Here is a 25,748-nt window from a genome sequence, read left to right as displayed (position 1 = left end):
TTTAGTACTTTACATACAAATTATTAAATTATCAAGCGCCGTTCGCAATCACTTCGAGCCCACGTTTCTTTTTGCCAATGTTAAATTGTCAAACTCGAACAGTTCTTATATTCACCTTGAATATCAAAACCAATCAGTGTCTGATTCGCAATTCTGAATTGGGATGGCCTTCGAAAATCTAACACAAACCCATTTTCCCATTTTCAAGTCTCTCCAAGGCATAGAGCATCAATTTGAAATTTCTTGGAGACGAGGACTTAAGTGTAGAATTTTGTGAAAACTCGGGCCGTAGCGAGATTTCAAGAAGTTTCCATTCAACGAAGCTTTAGCTTCATCCGTGGCGTATGTCTGACACACTCCACACATTCCGACACGCAGTTAACGAGTGTTGAAAAATCCGACATGTGATCAACTCTTCTCGACGCGCTCCGATTCGCGAGTCCAAAATTCCGACACGTGATTCCGACATGCACGGATCAATTTTAAAAATTTTCAATACTTGAGGAGTCAAAATGTAAATATATGAAAAAATAATGAAAATAACAAAAATAAAGGGAAAATAAAAAAATTCTTACTCTCAAGTTTCTCACTTATAAGTTCTGATCTTTCCATGAGTGACAATGGAATGCCCATCTTCTCGTCGGCGTCATTCTGTGGCCCCCACATACTTAAAGTTATAATTTTTTTTTGCTTCTTTCCACCTCTCGCAAGCATCGCTTGCGAATTATCTCTTTTGGTCTATGTTATTGATTTGTAAGTTATCTCTCGCATTTTCCGTGGCGAATTTAGTGATTTCCTTTTCTTTTGGTCATACTTCGAGAGTTCTTGTTCTGGATTTTTATTTTTCTTGAACCTTATTTTGTAGAGGAGCTCCAAGCTAGTCTATATCATGAACTCCGAACTTTGTTTATGACTATAAAAAATCTCACTAAACTCCGACAAGTATAAAAAAAACAAGACATGTTCCTTCAAATTTACTCTTTCATGTTTGCAATTTTTGAATTTCTCGTTCAATCTCTGTCAAATTAAAACAATGAGTGATATTAACAAATGTTGGATTAATATATTTTTAGTATAAATTATTTCTATGCTCTTTTTATTATTATTTATTTATTTTTGTATTTATATATAAATATATATTTAATATATAGCGTGTCAGAACGTGTTGAAATTTTATATTTTTTTAAAAATGACTTGTCGGTGTATCGTGTCGTGTCGTGTCGTGTTACTTGTCGCGTGTCCGTGTCAGTGCTACATAACTTGCGATGATGCATGGCAAAAGGAATGTCTTACCATAGCTTTCTTGGACGACATCATTTTATTAGAATACTCAAGTCATGTCAAGATTGGTCTACCATATAGCAGCTCGTATCATGAATTGAATTTGACCCACTTCTTTAAATATTCATCTACAATCAAACGCATATTGACTCTGTATTCCAATCTTAATATACTTAACGTTAGTAAGTTATATTTTAAGGTTATTATAAATAAATTTAAAAAAAAAACCCAAACCAATATGTTTGTGACAAATTTATCAAAACTAATTTTTTTTTACTACAAAAAGTCCCAAATTAAAATATTTGTGATAATTTTACCATTTACTAGTTTGTCGTTTAATCCAATTTAACAAAAACTAACAAAAGCTAAATTTATCACAAATATACTAATTTAAGATTTTTTGTGGTAAAAAAAATAATTTAAGATAAATTTATCATATATATATATATATATATATATCAATTTATTTTTTTGTAATATTAACTATTACATTTATTTATTTTAGTGAGTCAAGCTACTTTTACACTCTATTTAGTTAAGTCACACTGTGATTTGATCATCGATGTTACCACATTTTATTATTTTCAATGAGTCTTGTGTTACTTCGGAAAGAAAGCAACTGATAACTACCGGCAAAAGTAAAGTGCAAGAATAACTAGAGAAAAATAAAGGTATGATTGAATGTAAAAGTACAACAAAGAAAAGAAAACTTGAAATTGAATGATCGTTTGTCGATTTTGGCAAAAGGTCCATTATAGTGGTGCCTTTTTAGCTACTTATAATAGTATTCTAAAGGTAACTGCCGTTTTGCGGTAAAGCCGCTTGAATGGTATTTTACTTGCCCCTTTTCTCCTTGGTGCCATCACACTTTCAAGCATCTATTCCTGGAAGCTATGCTCATTAAAATACCTCCCCCTAACAATTGGATTTCTCCTATCTTCAACCACTCGTTGCATGCAATTAAAGTAATTTGTGGGGAGGACCATAGCCCCAAGGAGATTGACGGTACTACCGGTCATAGTTCATAATCTCTCTTTGGCACCTTTGGCATAAACTCCTTCAGTTTGCATGTCCTCTAAAAGTCGCCAATACCATCTCGGTCATTTGAAGGAATGGGTCTAAGTCAATTTCCATTCCCCTATCACCTTCCTCAGCAAATTTAATCTTACCTTGGCGAATTACCTCTTGAACAACTTTCCTAAAAACATTGCCATAATTGGTACTGTGGCTCCGAGAGTGGTGCCACCAACAATACCTTCTATTGCGAATTCCTCCTTGCTCGGGATGACCTAACCCTTTGTCAACCTTATCACCCCATCGCGTACCAAGTGATCAAAGATCTCATCCAACTTGGTGACATCAAATGAATACTTCTGCATGTCCTTGGCTCTGACCGTCACTGACTCCTTTATTCTAGCGAGCTTTAGAGCTTGGCAGACATATGACTTATCTAGAGTCATCTTTGGTATCGCAATATCATCCTAAGTATTGTTGTCTTCCGAATCCTTTTCGAGATCATACATTACCGCATTTTGCTTGTAATCCTGATAGGGTTTCTTATATTTTTCCTACCAAAGGTTCTTGTATTGAGTTGGATCAACAGTTAGTGAGAATGAATAAGTGAATTTCTACCAAGCCAAACGCTCCTTTAATGCAAACTTTAAACCATTTTTGGCCATTTCGGCAACTTCTTTTTCCAGAAGGAAAACACACACCAATTTCTCTTCTTTTTAAATCACGCAACAAACTGATCGATTATCTTATTATTATACTGCTTGATATTTGCCAAATCCAACAATGTCACTTTAAGGATTGGACGATAAAATTGGGTATGAAATTTATTCTCTATTTCTTCCCAATTTCGTACCGAATTTGTAGGAAGTCCACTATACCAAATGAATGCCGTATTCGTTAATAATCAAGGGAAAAGACATAACTTCATTCTACCATCATTATTAACATCACCGCATTGAGCCGTGAATCAGCTAATATGTTCCACCGAAGACCGATCATCCTCTTTAGTAAAGAGAGTAAACTTGGGAATTTATATCCCCAGGATATGGAACATTATCAACCCAATCTAGGTACGATTTGTGATAGACAGGCCTTATGACACCTTCATCCAATGCCATCCTCCGCATGACTAAGCAAGCAGCCTATTCTATCATCCCTTGATCTCTCACTAGATCCACCACTTGATTGGCTTGATTCATTTGTACCCTCAATAATGAAGGAGGACGATTTGTGAAATCCCTTGGTCCCCCGTGGCCGATAAGGCTAATATCCTGCAACAAGCACTGGAATCGACTCAATATTCACTACTCCTGCAAGCGGCATCAGATTATTACCCCGTGACATTTTTATTATTGTCGACCCATTACAATTTCAACTAATCAATTTTTTGGAAAATCTGAGTTTATTTAACAAAGTAGCAAAGCACAGATCCAGCGCTCGAATTCCAACATTGCCTATCATCTTCCTCCTTTCTATTATTCCTTTTTTTCCCCTCTCTGTGACCTCCCACTTAAATATGAAGCCCCCATGGTAGGAACCGAGCCTGCTGCGAGCATCGGTTCCAGAGCCGAAAGCACGGGAATGCCCTTGCCACTTGGTCAATTCCCGGCTTGGTCTTCTTTGTGTTATTCAAATTATTCAGTGTCTTTCATTTTGCAATCTTTTATCGTTGGTTTGACATCAACGCTAGCAACATAATTTGACCATCAAACGAGGAGGCCAATGCAACAGGTGAGTTGGGCTCCTGTCGCCGAATGCACCTAATCTAATATTTTGGGACAAGAAAGGTAGGCGCTTGATTTGATATTTGCCAGAGAAGAAGGGCAAAAGATCAAGGTTGGCTACGAAAACGTATGGTGTCAGTTTAATTAAGCAAAAGCCAATTCGGCGAATAATTAGGAATAATTCGTTAATCAAGGCTAGGGCCATTTGATTTTGTGTGGCTTCCGTATGGAGAGAGGAGCACTTGTCTGTTCCCACGTTCTGATGGGGTCAAGCGAATGATGAATGCGTGGGAAGTGATTTTAAGGATAGGGAATTTTTCTGAGTAATGTGTATGGGTTGGTGTGTGTGGGATGGTCTTCGATGGATAAATACAAATGCAAGATAGGATACACTACCAAGACCTAAAGGGTGCACCACCAACTAAAAATGGAGATCGAGATCAACAGAATTCATCATCAAGACTTATAAGACAAGCCATTCACCAAGGATATAGGGCTTTGGGATAGAATAAGGTCACCATCAAGATATAAAGGAAAATTACCAGTCAAGGATAAAGAGCTTTTTGGTTCACCACCAAAGAAGAATCTATCTTTGAGGGACAAGAAAAACCAATATTGAAGTTATTCACTCTCCAAAGATATTCGCTCATACACAAGAAAGTCTCATGTATTCTCAATATTCAAGTTTTAGAACTCTCCTCGATATATAGAGGAACCAAAGATATAGGAGATAGACATACATTGATGAGACATGGGAACTAGCTATAAAGCTATTTAAAAACCTAGTAAATAGAAAATGCATTTAAAAACATATTAAAACTCTAAAATGCCATGAAGACATTGAGACTTTAAATCTTGAATCTTCGGCCTCTTGGTTTATCTCCAAAATTCGTCGAGCAGCCTTGACCAGGAAATAATCATCTTAGGAAATCAAAAAATATTGGAGGAAATTGCTTGGAACAGCCTCCCATCGATATATTGTTGATCTGCGTTGAAATTGGCAACTACTTTAGTGAATCGGTAACTTTAAACGGCAGTGGAAGAATCAACTTAATAATCGATATCCTGGTTGACACCTTCTTTAACGACCCACCGAAACAAGTTATGACCGAAATCTGTTTTGCCTCGAATGAACAGCAACAGAGTTAAGTTTACCAATGGAGGTAAGTAAGAGGTTGCTGCATCAGCGAAAGATACATAGAGAAGAGGGGATCGTTCAACCACGAATTCAGTCCATAGGTGGCGAAATCAACAAAAGCGGCATACATAGTAGACAATAAATACCATCTCAATTATCATTTATATGATTAACATTGTGAGACCCTCGTCATTAATGATGCGCATAAATTTGAACTACGTGTTATGTTTAGCATGCAAATTTTTCTTCTCACGCACGACCGATGATGGTCGTGGTGTGATTGCATTCATCATTTTCGTAAAATGGATCCACATGAAACCAGAGCTCTGATCCGCGAATGAATACGAGGTTTAAGGGAAGTGGAAGAGCTGACTGCAGATGTTGACATGTCAGTAACAATGCACGAATTCCTTCGATGGATGTGTTGGTACAACGGGAACATCAATTTTCAGCTACTAAAGTAATGAGTATTTTATCCAAAAGAATTGGCAAAACTAATTTATAACTATGTTTTCTATCTCGAACTAGATGAAAGAGAAGATCCTCTGGCACATGAAAGGTAAGAGTCGGACCATTAATCGTTTACCATTAAACCAAGATTGTTGCATTCGGTCTATACGTAGAAATTAAAATTGAGTTTGGGTTCACTTTTACTGCCTTTTTTCCAAATTGACTCTAACACTATATAATAAAACGATGAAGAATCATACAATGCAGATCCAGTTCATTTGAGAGGCTTTTTTTTTTTCCAAAAGGATACTTCATCTTGGAGCAAAAAAAAAAAATTCCGTATATAAGTAACTTCATAAACAAAATCAATCACAAAAGAAGAATCTTACGAGAAAACAATAGAAATACTTTGAAATCACCAATTTTTTTGTTTGTTTGTTTCACCCGTGGTTCCTTAACACTTATCAACACTTATTGAAATCTAATGACAAGTGTCGTAATTTCACAAAAAGAACACCAAATGTATTCGCAAGCAGGAGTAACACATAAACACCAAATGTATTCACAACCAGGAGTAACACATATGCATCCACTTGCATATATGGATTTTTTTGTGAAGTTGGATAAATTAGGTCTCAAGATTTCACGATAATAAGCAGATATTTATTTTCCTTTGAAATATCATGCTTTTCATTAAAATGAGAGAGTTACTATAATTGTATGCATCTATGTTCCTTGACATATACATTTGTTGATGCATATGATGATGTTTGATCCACCAAACACAAATTTCATCGTGCATCTTTCTATTCGCATGATCATGTTGAATATGGGGAGAGGTTTGATTATGCTAAAATGAGTCAAATTGCATATACATTCTTTGTGTCTTTATGATTATGACAAAAAGGGAGAGAGCTTTGATGAATATGCGTATGTGTTTGGAGGAGTACTGATTCATATAATGAATTCATATAATGAACGTTCTTTTTGATTTGACACTCATGTGATTTAGTAGTGTGCATAGAAGTATAAGCTATTGATTACTCTTATTATTTACTCATAATGTTTCTACTTGCTATCTCCTTTTTTATATTCATTGAATATCTTGATATTTGGAGATTGCATTGTATGTTTATTATCTTCTAAACTGAATTCCTCTTTTTGGCAAAGATAAGCTAATGTGTTTACTTTTCATGAATATAAAATTCAATATCTTTCGTTGTGTGTTAAGACATATGCATATTCAGAGGATTATTTTGTCATTATCAAAAAGGAGAAGATTATTAGGAAAATCTCTATGTTGTTTTGAAAATGACAAAGACAATAAAAGGCTACTAATGTGTGTACTGGTTGAGTAGTACTAGGTGATATATGCACAAATCAAGATGCAGATGTTATCATAAATAGCACCAGGTGATTTTGATATAAGGAGTGTTCTACCACTATCAAGATTGCTTTGCCGATATCTAAGGTAAATAAGGTATTGGGCATTGAAGATGTCTACGAGTTTGAAGGATCTTAAGATGAGGTAAACATCCGGAAGGACCAACAAGAATAAGGATGTTCGTGATGGCTTGAAGGTATAAAAATCAAGTGAACAATTGGATAGATCTGGTAAGGTGAACAAGCCTAGAATGAGAATATACAATAAAGCTTAGAAGGACCATGAAGATGAATAGCTTGTAATTTATCTTGAAATCAAAGTTCTTAAAAAATGATAATTCCAATGACAGAATTTTGTCCAAGGGAGGCTAATCAATGTGCTCATTAGATAGCAAAGGCTTATAAATTAGGGTCCCTTCCTTCTAATTGTCTCTTTAAGCCCCCTCAACTAGGAATGAGCAACTTTAAATTCTTTATAGGTTCCTCTTGAAACTTTGAACCCATATGTCAGAACCTAGAACCTAAAACCTAAACTATCATAGGTTCCAAGGTCGGTTCCAAGTTCCAACAAGTTCTTCTTTTTATTTATTTATATTCTTTTTTAGTTAAGCAAAATGAAAATGAAAGCAACAATAAAAATGAAAGCTTCTCATCGGTTCAGTCAACAAAAATAAAGGCAAGTCCTAACATTCTTGAAAGATATATTCGCCTATATGACTATAAAAATAAAAGTATTGGTTCATGAGGATTAGATAATAGAATGAAGTATCACAAACAAAATATTGCCAAAGCAATAGGGAAGTCTTGCCTTTGTGGAAATCTATGATGTGTTTGGTAACCATTTTATTTCTGATAACATTTCTGTTCAAAAATGGTTTTCTTCTTATTTTGTTTCCTGAATAAGTTTTTGAATATTTGAAAGCATTTGATAACTGTCTAAAATTTCTATTCCCATAATTAAAGTGTTTACCATGACCTTCAAATTCTTTTGTGACTTACAATTTTTTTAATTTTATAAATAATTTTATTACATTTTTCCTTTTATTTTTTCTCTTTTCTTTTCTTCTTTTCATTTTCTTCTTCTTCCTTGAGCCAATCCCCGGCCTTGACCATGGCCCACGATCGGCTAGACAAGAGTCAAGGCTTTGCCGAAGTGTCACCGCAAGGCAAGGCTAACCTCTTAGTGGCCTGACGAGGTTGAGCCTCGTCGGTGATTGGGTGAGCTCAATCTCGACCTCACCTAGCCCTTGCCCACTTCTTTAAACATTTATCTACATTCAGATGCATATTGACTATATAGTATAATCTTAGTATACTTAACATTAGTTGTTATATTATGATAACTATGATATTTTGTAGATTTTTCCCCAAGTCCTCAAGCTACTTTTACTCTCCATTCGACGAAATCACACTGTGCTTTGATCCTGTCAATGGTAGGTAGTGTTAGGGATGGGTTCAAAGATCGAAAGCACTTAGTCAAGCCATCAGTAAAGGTGTCGGAGCATTGGAATATAGTTCATGCTCCCATCAATAGGATAACACCTCAAGATTGACGGCTATTGCACCTCAAAGAAGTCGGCGGTGTTCGTCGACGCTTGGGCTCCCAAGAGAGATCGCCAATGCCTGGGCCCACGATGCGGAGGGATTTTTCCCCAAAGAGATTTGTGGGTAACAATGTGGATCTCAAGGGCTAATAAGAGTTCAAGCCCCCATTTCGGTCGGGCCGGAGAGGATTAACTTGGGCCTCATCAGTAGACGGCCCTTTTCGGCCTAATTGGAGCATCGTTTCAACTGGGCATTTGCCGAGGAGCTCTCGCCAGCCGAGCGATTTAAATAGTCGGCTTCAAGTGCATGCTAATTAATCGACTTCTTAATTGAAATCTCTCTCTGTGAGTGTAGAATAGGAATAGAGTAGAACTGACCCAAAAAAAAAAAAAATCTCTCTCTAAAAAATTTCACAGATAAACTGAATTATTTTCCTTTGTAGTTTATCTTCCTTTGTAGTTTATCTTGAAATTGAAGTTCTTAAAATTGAGTTCACCTCTACGACCTAGTAGAGGCTGTACTTCAATTCAAATAAGAGACCTAGATCCCTTTAAAAGCTTTAACTTTAAGTCAAATTTCAATTATCATCTAATTCTTTTGTTGTTTTATAAAATAAAAAAATTATCAATTTTTACCCGGTACCATAATTTGACTCCCTTCAAATTTCTATCCAATCATGCTCTTAAAAATTTGACATGTCATTTCATGTGTACTCAAAGAAGACTTGACGAGAACTAGATTTAAATATTAACTAAAAGTTTGTGCTTTTTTTACCTATTAGAAGAGAATTTGGGTTCAAATTGCGACACAAGTTAAAATTGATTTTTTTTTTTTATGAGGAAGAACCAAAATTGAGACCATGTTAAAGTTTGTGCTCTTTTAATGATATTAAAAAAGACCATGGCCAAAATTAAAACTTTCTAGTTAAATTTGGTACTTTTTTTAAGGAGTTGGTCCTGTAATAAGAATAAAATAGGAGCGGTAAGTCATATTCATGGATGAGTTATGCAGTGGAGCATCAATCACTTCCGTCTCATTTCCCAAGTTTACCTGTACAGCACAAAATGCGAAATATAGTTTAAAGAAGAATAAGATTTGAAGGGCTGAGATGTGAATTAGCCCACATCTTGGGAATTATCTTATGTTGAGCAAAAATCTGTTCAAGATAAGGATAACTATTCCCACCCAAACCGAACGTTTACCTCAAACCGTGAATTTTTCAAATTAATTCATCTCTTGAATACTGCCGAAAAGAAAAGAAAAAAAATGTTGTAAAGTGCGAAATACAAAATTAATTACTTTTCCGAATAAATGCGATGAATGAATATAGCAAAAAAAAAAGGAAAAAAGGAAAAGAAAAGAAGAGGCGGGCGCGGTCGAGCACCAGTAATTTACAATCGAAAGGGACGAATATGGCCAAACGCGTTTCCATTCCATCCATCGGGAGCCACACTCGAAGGACCAGGTCGTCGCACACGAGTTCAGCCGATCTCGACCGTCGGGGATGAACGTGGAGCCCACACGAATCAACGGCCCCCTGTGCCTTCCTTCTGTCGGAAGGTCAGAGGTCTGTCGACGCCATGGCCATGGCGCAGAAGGCGACATCGCATTGGCGCCTCCCGGACTCCAGTCCCCACGCTCCCAATCGGAAATATCCACGCCTTTTCCCCTCTCTTTTTTCTCTCTTTTCTTCGCGCTTCGTAACTCGTCCCGCGGAAACGACATCCCACCCATTGACTTGGAAAGCAGAAGGAGACCGTCCGTTTGAATCGGGAGCATGAACAGTGCCCTGTCCAGGGAGAAAAACAATGACTCCCAACAGCGTTCCTGTCTTCTTCACCTCCTTCTCTCTCTATCCTTAAACCCCCGAGCTCTCTCTCTCTCTCTTGCTCTCTGTCGACCGCCATGGAATCCGATCACTCGCCCCGGCTCACCGGCGTCGTCATCATCACTCTCCCCCCGCCGGACAACCCTTCGCTGGGCAAGACCATCACGGCCTTCACCCTCACCGACGACCGCCCCCGCCCTCCCCGCCTCAAGAACCCGATCGGCCCCCCGGCCCATCCGCGGGATCTCCCCCTCTGGCTGCCCCCGCGGAACCCCGAGCTCCGATTCTCTCTCCGGCGCCTCCTCCTCGGCAGCCCCAGAGCGGTCTTGGGGTTTCTGGGTATCCTCCTTTTCGCCTCCTTTCTCTTCGCTTCTCTGTACCCGAGGGCCGTCCAGGAGCTGCGCGATTCCCGCGAGGACAGGGAGAGGGAGACGTTCGTTTTCCCTCTGTTCCCTAAGTCTGGCGCGGGTTTCTCGTCCAGCGATGACGTGGAGCTCAAGTTAGGGAGGTTCGTCGGTCCCGATGAGGAGAGACTCGTGGCTTCAATTCATGGAGGTACGAGGAGAGACCAGAGGATGCCTAATTTCGTCCGTTCTGAGGGCGTAACTGATGCGTCTGCTATTTTGCCCGTGACGGGAAATGTGTATCCAGATGGGTATGTCTTGAATTTCCACCTCTTATTACTGTATCTTTTTAGTTCTTACACTTTACATGGGGATGAATTTCGTCGAATCCTTCTTCCTATATTTGCGGGTTCGAAGTTTAAGCTTTTACCGCTGAGCGAAGGAGGTATAAGGTATCTGCTTTGGAGTTGTTGGCAAATTCTGACTATAGGAGCTGTGATGGGGCGAGTGGAGAGGAGCTACTTTTTAGTCCTTCTTTTGTAAATGAAGAGGGAAGGGAACTTTTCACATTTCTACTAGCTCAGGCTCAACTTCTAGGAGGCGCCTCAAACTTTCGTGCTGCTTTTAGCTTATATACATAGTAATTTTTATCGTGTAGATCATGTGGCATGAAACATGCAACTATGAAATTGGTATACAGCCTTGCTACATGGGATGCAAGGTAGTCCAAGGATTTCTTGAAGCAAAAATCCGAGTCTGGAAACATTTCTTGAGAATTTGATAGCAAATTGATCTAGTAAAGTTGTATTAAAGCAACTGTTTTGAAAGAATGGACCTATATCCCTGCTCCGGCAACACCATAACATCGTTTTACTTGTTCCTTATGTTGGACTGGACACAGTTTTCTTTGGCTTTGTGCTCTTAAGTTATTCCGGCGAATCTCACTGAACAGTTAATGCCTTCATGAAGCGAAATATGGCAGGGCCGAAACCTGAATACAAGCTTCTACTTTGACACATCTGAGAAGCTTGTGTATATATGTCTAGCTTATAACCTTTTTAGCTTGTCCATAATGCGAATTATCAAACATAAAGACTCATGTCTTCTTAAGAGAAACTTCTCTCAGGGCATAAGATGATTTTATCTCTTCATCGTATCAAAGCAAGAATTTCTAATAATAGCTTCCCTTGTGTTACTTCTGTTTTCAGTTGGGTGGGATTAGTGCTGTAAATATATTGCTCCACTTAATAGTTTTGGATTTTCACTTAGATGTGATCTTATAGAAGTATAAAACCTTTTTCTCCAAGGAAAATGTTATGCAGTAACTGGTTCCGAGAAGTGTCATTGACAATCTTTTTCAACAGAAGGCAAACAACTAAAGATCACCAACATCGCATTTTTATATATCTTGCTTAATGTGATATTATAGATAACAGAAGATTTACCAACTGTAATATTCTTCTTGGATACATCATTAGCAAGCAAATATCTATGTGCTTCGCTGTCATTAATAGCGTCAGCTTTGAATTTTGCTACTACTACTACTAAAGGCCTCCATTGATCACGTGATATTGTTATTGCCAAAGATGTATTTCTTAGTTGTTGAATCTTTAATGCTTAAATTGACTCTGTAAGAGTAATCAATTAGCCGATGATCGTCCCAGTAATTGGCATTTTTCTGGGCGTGTTTGGAGCACTAATTTCTCTAGCATTCTGCATGATGTATTGCACTTGCAATTTGAAGAGGCCATGTTGGTTTATCAAGACAATGTCAAAACATTCTTTCTGTTTTGTGGTGGATGATCCGGCAAAATATGCTTATCGTTTATATTTTCATTTTCGTTGTACTCTTGACTTGCATGTTTCTCAAATCCTTCTTACTTGACAAGCTGTGAGTGCAGAAGGCTCACAATTATGAGCTTTCCTTTGTCTTTAAAATGGATAGAGAAAGTCGTAAATTGATATTACTGGTTGTTGAGCAGATTGTATTTTACTTCCATCCTGGTTGGGACTCCTCCAAAACGGTATTTTCTTGATATGGATACTGGGAGCGATTTAACATGGATCCAATGTGATGCTCCGTGTAAAAGCTGTGGCAAGGTATTGCTAACTTAGTGTGACCATTACTAGTTTGCTGAACTATTAATAAATTGCATTATATATTTAATTCTTGCTGAAATCGTTCAATAGAGGTGAACTTTATAAAAACTAAGTGTTTGCTTTTGCTTAGGAAAAAGCAAAACTTACCTTTAATCTTTCAATGGAAACAAATATATTATAAGCTTTCAGAAGACCTGAAAAAGTTGTATGCAAATTGACTTGTCGATATCTGTATGTTTTGAAAGATTTTAGATGTTTTATGTTAATAAGATCTAAATTTTGAGAGCCACAGGGAAGAAAAGCAAGATGTGCTTTAAAAAAGTCTGACCAAACAAACTCACTAAATGGGGTATGTCAGAGGTCTCAGCCCAACCTGAGAGCTAAGACATGATTGTGGAAAAAAGGCCACTTTCAAATCCATTGTCCACATATTTTTAGTGAAGGGATAGATCGATATTCTGTGAGATTTATTCATGTCAACTTACTAATGAAAACACCCTTTTTTAGGGTGCCAATGCACTCTACAAGCCAAAGAGTGGCAAAATAGTACTGCCAAAGGACTCATTGTGCAAGGAAGTTCAAAGGAGTGAGGGGTTTGAATATTGTGAGACATGCCAACAGTGTGATTATGAGATCGAGTATGCGGATCATAGTTCCTCCATGGGCGTCCTTGCAAGAGATGAGCTCCATCTAAAGACTACAAATGGGTCGTTGGCCAAAGCAAATGTGGTTTTCGGGTATGCCTCGTGTTGTTGCATGCAGATTGCTTGTCTGTATGGTTTTTACTAGATGAAACGCTAATATGTTTGTATTTCATGCTAGGTGTGCATATGATCAGCAAGGCCAACTGCTAAACACCCTGACAAAGACAGACGGAATATTTGGTTTAAGCAGATCTAGAGTCAGCTTACCTTCTCAGTTGGCAAGCCTTGGAGTGATTAACAATGTTGTAGGCCATTGTCTCTCCTCAGATGCCGCTGGAGGGGGTTATATGTTCCTAGGTGATGGCTTTCTACCCAATGAGGGCATGTCATGGATCCCCATGATGAGCCGTCCTTCTAAGTGAGTATGGGCCCCTAGGGTACTCTATATATTGCTTCTTTACTTTTCTGATTGATTTTGGATTTTTTTGTTTGTACTTCTGAAAAGTCAAAAGTAACTTTTTCTTACTTTCTCGCCAAAATCTAAAATATTATTGAAATTTTAAAGAAAGTTATGAACTACTAATATCTGAGTCTCCATGTCAATAAAGAACCATTTTTCAAAGTTTCACGCAATTTATGTTATATAAATATTTCAAAGGGCATGCATGTTAAGATTTTAAATTAGTCGAAAGTAAGAAGTTAATCACTCCAAAGGACCCTTCTTGAAAACACCATATTTTGTTGGGGTAAGCACATGTGTTTTACCTCCAAGGATCTTGAATTTGTTTTGTTAATCCCCATTTCCTGTTCCTCTTTCTCTCTGTCTGTGTTTAGATGTTTCAATGTCATTGTTCTTCATTTAAATGAGTCCATTTCGTGTTACTTTGCTATGGCATCAATTCATGGTCTGCTGTCGCTTTACAGCAACTTATATCACACGGAGATTCTCAAAGTGAAATATGGGAGCAGTTCACTCAATTTAGGCGGTCAGAACAGTGGATTAGGGCGAATAGTTTTTGACACTGGCAGTTCCTACACATACTTCTCCAAACAAGCGTACTCCAACTTGGTTAATTCTGTAAGTCCTGTTGTCAGTAGCCACTCTGGCAATTAATCATCATTTCATCTTGGAATTGCGGTAATTTTAGTTTGTCTATGGAACCTCTGATGCAGCTTAGAAGTGTGGCTAGCATGGGACTCATCCAAGATCAATCGGATGATACACTGCCTGTGTGTTGGCGAGCTGAATTTCCTATCAGGTAGAAGTAAAGTGGGAAAGATGTTTTCCTCTCCTTTGACAGTAAAAATCTATGGCTTGCTATTGGAACCTTCTTCAGGCTTTTAAAGATCTTATCATCTTATGGCTGTATTTAGAAATTTACTCAAGAAAAGAAAATCAGTTCAAAGCCAATGTTTAATACCCCATTTCATAAAGCCTTAATGGATGAGCTAAGGTCAAATTACTTCTTGCTATGAACTCTCTCATGTTTCAGATTCCAAGTCTTTCAAACTATGAATGAGTGGCATGTGAATTAACCAGGACAACACAAACTACTAGTGTAAGTAAAAGAAAATGGTTAATGGAGAGATTTACACATCTTCAACTATAGAAGCTGTTTACCCAAATAAATATTCATAGGTAACTCAAAAGAGTCTATAACGGGTTGCAAGAATAATAGAGTTTGACTCAGTCCTGTTGAAGTAAATGGGAGTGTAAGCTTTGTTTGAAGTAGGTGGTCAGATCGGAGCACATGGGTAATGGATGAGACACTACATAGAGTTCTCTTGGTTCTCACAGCCTATCGACTTTGTTGAGGTCCTCAGGTCCATTGTGTTGAGAGAACGAGCTTTTCTCTTGGTTTTCGCTCGTTTCTCTCTTGCATCTTGGGAAACTTTTTCAATAAATGTGATGTCTTTGTAAGCTCAGAGTCTGTAAGCTAATATACTGCATCGGTGTCTAAAAATCTCCAGATCGGTGGCTGATGTGAAGCACATCTTCAAGACTTTGACCCTTCAATTTGGGAGCAAATGGTGGATACTGTCCACGAAATTTCATATCCCTCCTGAAGGCTATTTGATCCTCAGTGTAAGGGGCAATTTCTATATAAATTCTCTTTCTTTTCTTTGTGTACGTAGAGCTTAATTTTCTCTGCAATGTGTCGGCTTCTTGCTTGGCAGAATAAAGGAAATGTGTGCTTGGGCATTCTTGATGGAAGCAGGGTGCTTGATGGATCCACAAGCATACTTGGAGGTATCGCCCTTTTTCTTTTTGGATTACAGCATGCACATCTTAAACGAACAACTAAGAATGAAAAAGTTCATTTTGTGGTCATCTTAACATCCATGGACTTTTGGTGTCTGCAGATATATCGTTACGCGGCAAGCTGGTGGTCTATGACAATGTGAACCAGAGAGTTGGGTGGATCCGATCTGACTGTGTCAAACCAGGAAGATCTCAGAAGCACCCGTTTATGTGAGGATCAGATTCTCATTAAGACTGTATTCTCCTGTATATGATTTTGCGAGGCTTCTGTCCCTCCCCACATTTGCGGCACGACCGGGTTATATATTTGCATAAATCCTATATTAGAGAAGGTGAGTGAAAATAAGAAAAAATGGTTAGCTTGTAAATAAATATACAGTGATGGTATAGGTGGGATCTCAAGCCTCTGTATTATAAACATATGCTGCTACTATCGTTTTTTTTTTTTTTTTTTTAGCCTTCGAAACAATGTATGAGTCGAATTTCGTGAGCTCTGAAGCAAAGTACAGAATTCTTATGCAGAATGGGCTGGTGCGGCCCAGTAAGACAGCACGTAGAGGCCCGACCCAAGAGAAAATAACGAGGGAGATGGAGAAGTTGGGCCTCAGAAGGGCCTGACTAATCCAGGTAGTCACGAAACTGGTTCCGTAAGCTGATGTCCAATTGGTGGGCCTAGATAAGGTGGGCTGGCTAACTTGCTTTAGAAACGCCCACTTGTGAATTGGGGGCCTGAAGCCGTTTTAAGGCCCAATCTGGAGTCCATATCATGGAGATTTACTGTCCAATAGCTGGACAGGGCCCTTGGGCCCCGCCCATGAGATCATTCATGAATCATTTTTTGGGGCTGGCTGGGCTTTGCAACAGCTTTGAAGCCATGTGACTCTCTGACCATGTGCTGGTCAGAACGGGCTCTAAAAGGCCAAAAGCCGAGTAAATTAGGCCTAGGAGGCCTATGGTCCTCCTGGCCCAAAAACTCTCTTAAGTGACTGTTGTGGTCTCCTGGGTGGGCTAGAGGCCCATCTGTTGGTCAGAATGTCAGAATGGGCCCTAAAATGCCCAAAACGAGTATAATTGGGCCTATGAGGCCCTTAGAAATTCTCAATGGGCCTCCTGGCAATAATGCAGGCCCAAGAGCTCCTAAGGAACTAATGTGGGCTCACGGGAGGGCCCTTGGGCCTCCAGGACCATGTCTTTATCAGGATGGGCCCAAAAAGGACAAAATCTGATTAAGAATTGTGCCTCGTAGGGCCATATGGGTTTGCAGTGGTCAACTTCGAGGCCGAACTTGTATGGGCTCATACCTCCTGGACACTGCAACGACTTCATAAAGGCGGGATCTTAATGGGCCCAAACTGATTGTTAGTTGCGCTCAAAAGCTCACTAAGTCAAAGTGGGCCAGGCCTTAATGGCTTCTTGAACATGAAGTGACCCGTGAGGTCCTGTTTCTGGTCAGAAATATAATGAAGTCACCTTTCCTATTCTTTCCCCGGACCCCGCTACTAATCCCAGCCAGATTATATTTTGTAGCCTAAGTGCATGTATCATGTCTTCTTTTTTTGTTTTGTAAATCAATAACTACTCTTTTTGTGTAATCGTGTATTTTATTTGTCGTGTATTCCGACAAATTACATGCATAATCTTATACATACATACAGGGGTGTATATATATACATATAAATATATATTTCGAAATGCCAATTAACCTAACCCAACAAATGTCGACAACTAAGTAGATTTTACAAGATGTAAGACTATAAACGGCTATCAACGTCTCATGTCTGAATCAAGTCCAGCTATAATACCTATCAGCGAAGTTTCAACTTCAAATTTGAGATGAAAAGAAAAAACATTTATACATCATCAAGTTGCTCAGTATGAGCTTCCAATTGAGGGCGAACAAAATTAGAAAATAAACAAGAGCCACGCCAAGAGAATAACAAAACGGAGAAAATCTACAGCTAACTATTCTTAGCTCATCACCATGACCTGGTCACTCGACTGAAGTGCTTGACTGCCGAAGAATCTAACATCAACATCTGGGTCCTCGTTCAGCTCAACCAAACACGGACGAATAATCCTCTCTACAACCTGCAGTTTATTTTTCAAGAACGCCTATGTCAACAAAACCTAAAATAAACAATGCCCATTAATCTGCAGCACAAGTTAAATGCAAGGAAACAACCCCATCAACCTTCCCACTATTTGTGGGCAATTTAATCTCAAAACCATCAGAATTCTTCATTCTGTGGTTTCTTTTTCTTTTTTTCTTTTTTTTTTGTCGAACTTTATCCTATGATTAGATGATACTAAATGTGAAGAAATTTAAAGCTTTACACAACAAATATGCTTCACTGAGGTAAACACAGATCCTACTTACAGAATGATCGACTAGAGGAATAATAGACTGCAACACCTTTGCCGCATTGAATCTGATATTGGGTACCCTGCCACATAAGAGTACTCTCAGCCCATTTTTCCAAGCAACTCAAACGATCATATAAACAATGGAGAGGCATAAGCTCTGTAAGGAAGTAAGAAATCAGCCGTGGTTTACCTATCTTTTGAGGAACTAATAACCACTGGCAAAAGTTTTGAACAAGTGATATCGGATCCCATGACAGGGGCAAGCAGAGATATCACATGAAGAACGGTCATCCGATATAGATAGTGCGGGTTGTTTATCATGTCCAAAACCTGTCCACGAATGACAAACTGTTTAAATGCATCCTTATCCTCATAAAAGGAAATTGCAGCAAAGAGCAACCTAAAATAATACCACTACATAATCTCCCATGGTAATAATTACCATGCAGGCAGGAAGGAAAATTCAATTTCAGAATGTGTCGTGAGTCTCATGTATATCTCATTATCCACTTTTTTAATAGTTTAAAAGAAACAGCTGCAGATACCTGTGGAACCATATGTTCCATTGCCCATTCTGGTCCAAATTCTTCTGCAAGGCACCTCACATTGTTAGCGGCAGCATCCCGGATACTGTAAACCTACAACCATCATAGACTTATTAAAATGGACATGTTTAGATGCTCCACATGTCACCAAATTACTCCAAGGATGAATGACACAGTAAAGAAATTCACAAGCATTACCCCATGCACAACGTGTATATACAATGCTAATTATAGGAAGGAATCACCTTATCTTTCAGCCACTGCATGCACAGAGCACCAAGCTTATCATCAAAAAATCTTACACCCAACTGGCTAGCCAGCAGTGGTATGTACTCTATGATGGCAAGCCTAACCCTCCAGTGCCTATCCTCTGCAAGTTCAACAATAGCAGGTAATAGGGACTGGGAGAGCAGATCAATTCCAATCACCTGCAAATTAGCTTTTCCCAGTTAATAAATAGTAAAAAAACCCATAGAGCCAAGAGTAGGCAAAATAATTACTGCACATACACCCTGACTAGCCATGCAAATATTTGCTGGGAGATGATTATTAGTTTCTCTACACAACAAAGTGGCAAAAGAATACCTTAACAAAAAAAAAAGTGGCAAAAGAATGCACCTTGAAAATGTAAAGAATTTATCCTAGATACGTCAGAGATTATAGAATCCTTACTTACATATTTTAATGGCAGAAACTTCCTATTATTGGTAATGCTTAACAGCCTTATATGGGGCAGCACAGCTCTGATTTACCATAACAATCAACAAGCACTGCATAAGCTCTGTGGTTTTGATATTGTTTAGTTCCACAAACACCTTTAGTTCCAAAAACACCAAAAATAAATGAAGACAAATTTAGGATGCGTTTGTTTCACAAAAAACTCAAGATTTGGAAAACATATTCTGAAAATGATTGGTTATATCACTTAGCAAAATTATTCAATGGAAAATATTTTTATTATCGATAACTATTTATGCCTAACTATTTTTGTGGATAATCAAAATATTTCCTTGAGTTTTCCATAAAACAAATGTGCCCTTAAGATATGCAGCTCACGCATGGTTGACATGCCAAATGGACGACACATCTAGATGTAAAAAGTCTATGCAAAGGACGAAGACATGTCGGAACTGTCCCTGCAGCTTTGCCTTACAAGTTCTACTTTACCTAACATGTTCAAATTATCTAGATACTAGACAGTAAAAGCATGAAAAGTCCTTCCATGTGACGGATATATGACAAATATATTTATCAGCATAGTATGACTTATTTTAAGCACTTTTTGCATTTTTCAAATCTTGCAACCCCTATATTTTGACTTTTATTTAACACAAAACATCTAGAATCATTCAAAACTTACAAATATTGGCTTGTAGATCTGCAAATAATTTTGTAACTTAACATAATGTTTTTTCAATTTCTTTATTTTTATAAAAGTGAAATTTGCTTAATAAAATCAAATCCAAACAGGGTTTTTCCTTGAAGATAGAATTACATATTTGGAGCTTTTTTGCTAATATTCATACTCCAAGTCCACTCAATTGAAATATCACAAGTCCCAGGCAAATGTGATTCGACAATCAATAAGGGATTCCACAAACCTGGTTAACTTGATCAAGTTTGCTAATGATATTCAGTCGAACATCAGGAAATTCATCTTTCAGAAGAGACAAGAATGTTGGGAGTAGCTGTTCAATCGTGGCATCCTGCAAGGAAAAACATGTCACAGTTTTGACCCTTAATATTGAGAAGATTGGAATGAGATAAGCTATGTAGAATTTTATAGGCACAGAATCATTATTGAAATCATATTCCCTAGCAAGCAAAGACTGCAACTGCCCACCCCAACCCAAGAAAAAAAAAAGAAACTTTTGAATCCAGCCTTCAGGAAGATTCTTACTGCGAATACTGTATTTACTCTCACCCCTTCCAAAAGAGCAGTCAGACCAAGTAAATATTGTCAATATGAGATATGGTCAAGAGAAGTGCAGGCAGACATGGATGGGGTAACAAGGGCATAGTACACCAACAAAATATCTACAGTAAAACCTTTATAATCGAGCCAGACAGTCTAGTTTGCTTCAGTTTTTGCAAATCGCTCAACTCATAGTTCACGAAACCAACCTGAATCCTAACATATTCAAGATTTTCCACGCTAAAATCAGATTTGAAATTAGGTCCATTTGTGCATCACAGGCCTTTTATCACCCCAAGACATAATTTTCCAGAAACCATTAAACATAGAAATAGAAGTAACTGGATTTGGTTAGAGTTTTCATAAGCTCATGAAAAGTAATCCAAGCTTCTTTTTTCCCCCTCATACGTTCATTATAGGATGAATCTGAAAACAAAACATGGTTTCAAACATGGAATCATGAAGGAAAGGCTCAAAAGGGGGTCAGACAAATCAAAACTGCAGTACAAATTCACACCGAATGGAAAAAAGAAACTGCCTACATAGGGTACCATCACTCCTGGAGCTGAACTAGAAACATATGGCATGAAGTACAAGAAAAGAATTTCATCTGATGAGAGATTACAACCTTCCCTAAAACTGGTGCCATTCCCATTATGACAGAGGCCAAAGCAGACCTGACATGCTGTGATGAATCTGCAGACAATTCCTGCAAAAGAAAAGGACATATAGGTTGGATAGATAAAAGCCAAACAGGGAGCTTTACTATGAATATTTAATCCTGAAAAGAAAACGCTAGATCGCCAACACACCTTCACACAAGGAAGAATCTGCTGAATTGCAAGTTCAGGATTCAAAATACTGCATAACTTGGTAACTTTTCCTGCAGCGGCTATACGCACTTCAGCCTCGTTGTCACGAAGCAGGCGAACATAAGCAGGAACCAGGTCTGACCTGCATGAAAACAATAATCCAGCAAAAGGTACAAAGATTTCATCAGCAACTTAGATTTATATCAAATTTTCATTAAAAAAAATTAAAAATTAAAAACAAAGAGAGAGAGTAGCAATAATTGTTATGGTTATGGACACTATATAAAACATAAATGCATGAAATTCACTATTATCAGAAGTTCTCACTACTTATGTAGCTTGCTATGAAGCAGGAGATATAAAATGCAAACAAAAAGCTTTGCCGCATTTACCTAGTTGGTTCAGGACCAACAGCTTCACATAGCTCATACAATTCCTGAGCAACCATGTAACGAACGCGCCAAGACTTATCCTATTAACAGAAGAAAGGTATAGATCATGAGAACTTAGTATGACCATAGATTAACTTCCACTACTGTCAGAATATAAGAGAACAAATCTCATCCAAATGTGCAAAACCAACTGAACAAATTTTAAATGGCAAGTACCAATCATCAATTGTCATTAAATTAAGTTTCGCAACATACAGCTTACAAAAGCACACCAGAAAAGGCAACAAATTTTAGTAATACATTTAGCTGGTTTGCCTCTTATTTCATACTTTCAAAGATGCATCCATGCTCCTGTCAAAAAGGGGAATGAAGAAACAATCAAGTTAGAGGAGCCCTAAGTGGACTTATCTGATCAGACATATAAGAAGCTGTCCTAGACATTATAAACCAAATTCTTTCATAAGTCTGCTTTCATGATCATTAGAATTCTATTGCTGTCCAAAAACCTATCATGTAAGCATCTGACAGGCTGAGACTTCAAATTTTCACAAAAGATATATCCATGATGAGGTCATTTGAACAGCTCCTGTGCTTGCTAAAGTTAGATAATTGCTATATCTTCTCAAAATGGATTGACACACTTTCTAAAAGAGTTGCGCAAGACAAGAAGTGCACTTGTCTGCCATCCGAAAAAGTATAAATATATGTACACGTATGAAGCCATACACTTGCCATGACTAGACATATCATTGAATAAAAGTACAATAAATGATGAACTAGAACATGAAATGGAGAACTGACCAGAATTACGTCAAGTCATGAAACAGAAAAGGTGTACCTGGGAGAAGTTAACCATGACAGGTAGGATATGGGCCAAAGAGTCTTGGGGTCCCAACAATTTCCCAAGAGCTGCACACCCTTCAACGGCCAGTAAGCGCACGGAATCCTGATCTGAACCAATTCACAATATAAATGAACTCCAACTTAATGCAATAATTTGAGGGGTAAAAGGACAAAGAAGAAGAACGAAGATTCACTGCAGCAATGTGAAAGCATAAAGCATTTGAAGCACATCCCACACCAACAAAGATAACTAAAAATATAAGAACAAACCATGTTGTCTATTTCCATCTGCTATGTATATAACATGTACTTTCACAAATTACAACCCACATATATGTCCAAGTAGCCTCTCATTAAGCAATTTTACAGAGAAATTCACATCCAATAAAAGCTGCAGATTAGGCATAATCTTACTGATAACCAAAACCAGTTAAAATTAAGCCCAAAGATCTGTACAGGCAATGAGTTGTTCTTGTACCTTGCAGCAGAAGAAAATTCACTATACAGATGATAAAATTAGCGAAGATTAGCTTTAGGGGATTGGAGACTTAAGACATTGTATGTGCAAAACCAATCAAACACCATAAGAATGATTGGCACAGTTAACTACACTTGGATTCAAAATGTGAGATAGTATAATAGTTGAAAGCACAATCATGCCACAGAATTGTAATAATAAATATGCCATTCTATTTCTTCAGTGCAAATATACCACCACTGTCCAACAGACTACAGATGCAAATTCTACTTGTGGTTATGTATGTATTCTCAACAGGATTAGATCATAACTGAATGATACCTAAAATAGAAACTTTACAAAAAGTATTTGTTGATAACGGCACATATGCATGAATTTGCATACCATCTTGCGTTAGATTCTCAAATATAGACATAATATCAGTTTTCAGATGCACAGCTTCAACAGTAGGAGCAAATTTCCTAAGGTTTGTCGCAGCAGATCTTCTGACCATTGGCATGTCATCTTGACATAACTGACTGTATATTCCCCGCAGTTCTGTCTTCAATGCCTCCGGGGCACTAGGGTAAGCAACATGAAACAAGCCGCAAGCCGAAACACGAGCTGTGAACCATTCACCGGCAGCCAGCCTCTAGAAGTGATAATCATAAAGAAAGCTGGGTATTATTCAATCATTGCGGCTTAAGTAAATGATGTGATGAAGAAAAAAGAAACATGACAATACAGAGCCGATCAATAACCACGGATACACTAGCGCATTTCATTTGTTCCCCTTGAAAGTTCGGAATTTCTCCTTTTTATGTTCACATCTGAACCATTAACGGGTCTCAAACACTACAAAATTAATCTTTGAAGAACGCACATAAGAGGGATGAGGGACGTGTTTTCAACTATTCACTAGGCAAATTGTTTCTCCAAAAAATGGAATAGTAGATTAATGCCAAAGCTTCATCTGGTTCTGTCTGTTCTAGCTTGCATCCAACTTACAAGAACAAAAGTACAACTAGACCAACAACACAAGCATCTGTATGATAATAGAAAACGAGGTACCTTCATCATGGGAATGAAGTAGTCGACCACATCCTGCTCCCTCATCTGATCCCCAATTCTACACAGAGATGCAACTGCCTTATCCCTCACACGGGTCTCCTCGACTGTACAAAGTGTTTCCAGCGGCGTCAGCAACACATTCGCATGCCCAACACCTCCGACATACGGGAGAAAAGCCCCCAGTTCTTCTGCCATCGCCAGGAGGACTTCGTCGTCGTCGTCATTGTTCTCGCTGAGAAACGGGATCAGCTCCTTCCGCGTCCTCTCTTCACCGAGGGCACGAGCAATGGTGGAGAGCCGACGGATGGAGTTCAGACGGAGTTGGATATCCTCATTCTTCAGCTCGTCTATGAGCAACGCAATAGGGTATAATGGCTCCTCGATCACGGCCATCATCAACTCTCAGGAATCCGTATAGCCGCCAGTAAAAGAACAAGCTGTCGAAGAATCCGCCCACTAGTTAAACGAAGAACCACTTCCGTTACACGCGAAATGCGACTAATCCCAAAAAAAAAAAAAAAAAAAAAAAAAAAAAAATGAAAATTCAATGCAAGGAACTCAATCAAGCTCGACCAAAGCGGTTCTCCGTAAGTGGATCTACAGACCACCCATTGCCCAAAGAGGCGCGATCGCGTTCCAATTCCAAAACCAAAAAGGAACGGGCGGTATGAGGTCCCGATTCCACGATTAGATTAAGAACATGCAGATGCGAAACACGAAGGCGTCGACTGGAGCGAGGAACAGATCGCGACGTTCCGCCATCGATTGGTCTCGGGAAATGGAGACGCGATGGGTGGGAGGATGCATGAAGAGACCGTACCTCTCAGGCCGCCGGAGATGGAAGAGAATCGCCGATCGGCGACGAGAAAAATTGACGGATCTTACGGACCGAGAGAGAGAGATCTGCGATCGTGAAATTCGAAGAGTTCGAATTCAGAACGACGGCATCTCCGAAATCATCCCGCCCGTACGGCGTACCCGTTTTCGCTCCACCCGCCCCGGACTCGCTCCCGGTGTTTGTTTTCGGATCCGATTGGTCGCTCGATAAAATAAAAGCAACCGATTCTCTCTCGATGATTAACGGTGCTTGAAAGTTACTATGGCGTGGCTAATAATCATTTTATTCTTGAGAAAAATTTATAATTATTCTTTGAACAACTTTTTAAATGTATATGATAATGACATAATTTTTTTTTTTCACATAACTTAATTCGTTTAGTAGGCTTTCTAAATTTTCTCTCTCACCAGAGGCGTCGACAATGACATTCGGCAAGCTCGCGGGAGCCTCGCCCAAGCGACGCGAGGTCGACCTCACCCTGGTCTAGCGAGGCCCGACCTCGTGCCGGCTGGGGAGGGTGAGCCTCATTGTGGCCAAGTGAGGCTCCACCTCGCCTAGGCTGGGCCAAGCCAACCTCGCCCAAATCTGGTGAGGCTAACCTTGCCCAACCATCAGCCTAGAGGTGGCCCGACGAGGTCGTGGCTCACCATCTCCGAGGGCCAGCGACGCTTCGGCAAAGTCGCCGGCCCTCGTCTAGCTGGTCATTGGCACCAGCCATGGCCGAGGCCGGTGATCAGCAAAAGGAAGAATAAGAATAAGAAGAAAAAAAGAAAAAAAGTGTTTCTCATAAGTATTTC

General features: G+C 38.8%; 2 protein-coding genes across 4 annotated transcripts; one reads left to right on the top strand and one right to left on the bottom strand.

The window, feature by feature from the left end:
• Positions 1 to 10,202: 10,202 nt before the first annotated feature.
• On the top strand, positions 10,203 to 16,166 carry LOC104425776 (aspartyl protease APCB1). The gene is made up of 9 exons (XM_010038572.3): positions 10,203 to 11,018; positions 12,690 to 12,807; positions 13,315 to 13,544; positions 13,630 to 13,869; positions 14,376 to 14,529; positions 14,625 to 14,710; positions 15,423 to 15,537; positions 15,630 to 15,702; positions 15,816 to 16,166. Exons 1-9 carry the CDS (start codon positions 10,441 to 10,443, stop codon positions 15,926 to 15,928), a joined length of 1,707 nt encoding a protein of 568 aa, XP_010036874.2. The 5' UTR covers positions 10,203 to 10,440; the 3' UTR covers positions 15,929 to 16,166.
• A 1,252-nt stretch (positions 16,167 to 17,418) lies between these two features.
• Positions 17,419 to 25,140, bottom strand: LOC104425779 (serine/threonine-protein phosphatase 2A 65 kDa regulatory subunit A beta isoform). 3 transcript variants are annotated; one of them, XM_010038575.3, is made up of 13 exons: positions 24,934 to 25,139; positions 24,114 to 24,550; positions 23,448 to 23,694; positions 22,581 to 22,693; positions 21,743 to 21,822; positions 21,351 to 21,492; positions 21,167 to 21,247; positions 20,225 to 20,329; positions 18,869 to 19,051; positions 18,624 to 18,716; positions 18,269 to 18,408; positions 18,092 to 18,158; positions 17,419 to 17,802 (listed from the first exon to the last, which is right to left on the bottom strand). In XM_010038575.3, exons 2-13 carry the CDS (start codon positions 24,507 to 24,509, stop codon positions 17,683 to 17,685), a joined length of 1,767 nt encoding a protein of 588 aa, XP_010036877.1. In that variant the 5' UTR covers positions 24,510 to 24,550; positions 24,934 to 25,139; the 3' UTR covers positions 17,419 to 17,682. The 3 variants fall into 3 exon arrangements, with proteins under 3 accessions (XP_010036877.1, XP_010036879.1, XP_018720943.1); XM_010038577.3 differs by having other exon boundaries at positions 17,650 to 17,802; positions 24,114 to 24,569; positions 24,934 to 25,140; XM_018865398.2 differs by lacking the exon at positions 24,934 to 25,139 and adding an exon at positions 24,687 to 24,756 and having other exon boundaries at positions 17,650 to 17,802.
• Between the last annotated feature and the right edge of the window lie 608 nt (positions 25,141 to 25,748).

The sequence above is a fragment of the Eucalyptus grandis genome, chromosome 11, assembly GCF_016545825.1.
Source record: "Eucalyptus grandis isolate ANBG69807.140 chromosome 11, ASM1654582v1, whole genome shotgun sequence".
Taxonomy (NCBI): domain Eukaryota; kingdom Viridiplantae; phylum Streptophyta; class Magnoliopsida; order Myrtales; family Myrtaceae; genus Eucalyptus; species Eucalyptus grandis.
Note: the sequence above shows the minus strand (reverse complement) of the source record. Positions and strands in the feature narration are given on the sequence as shown.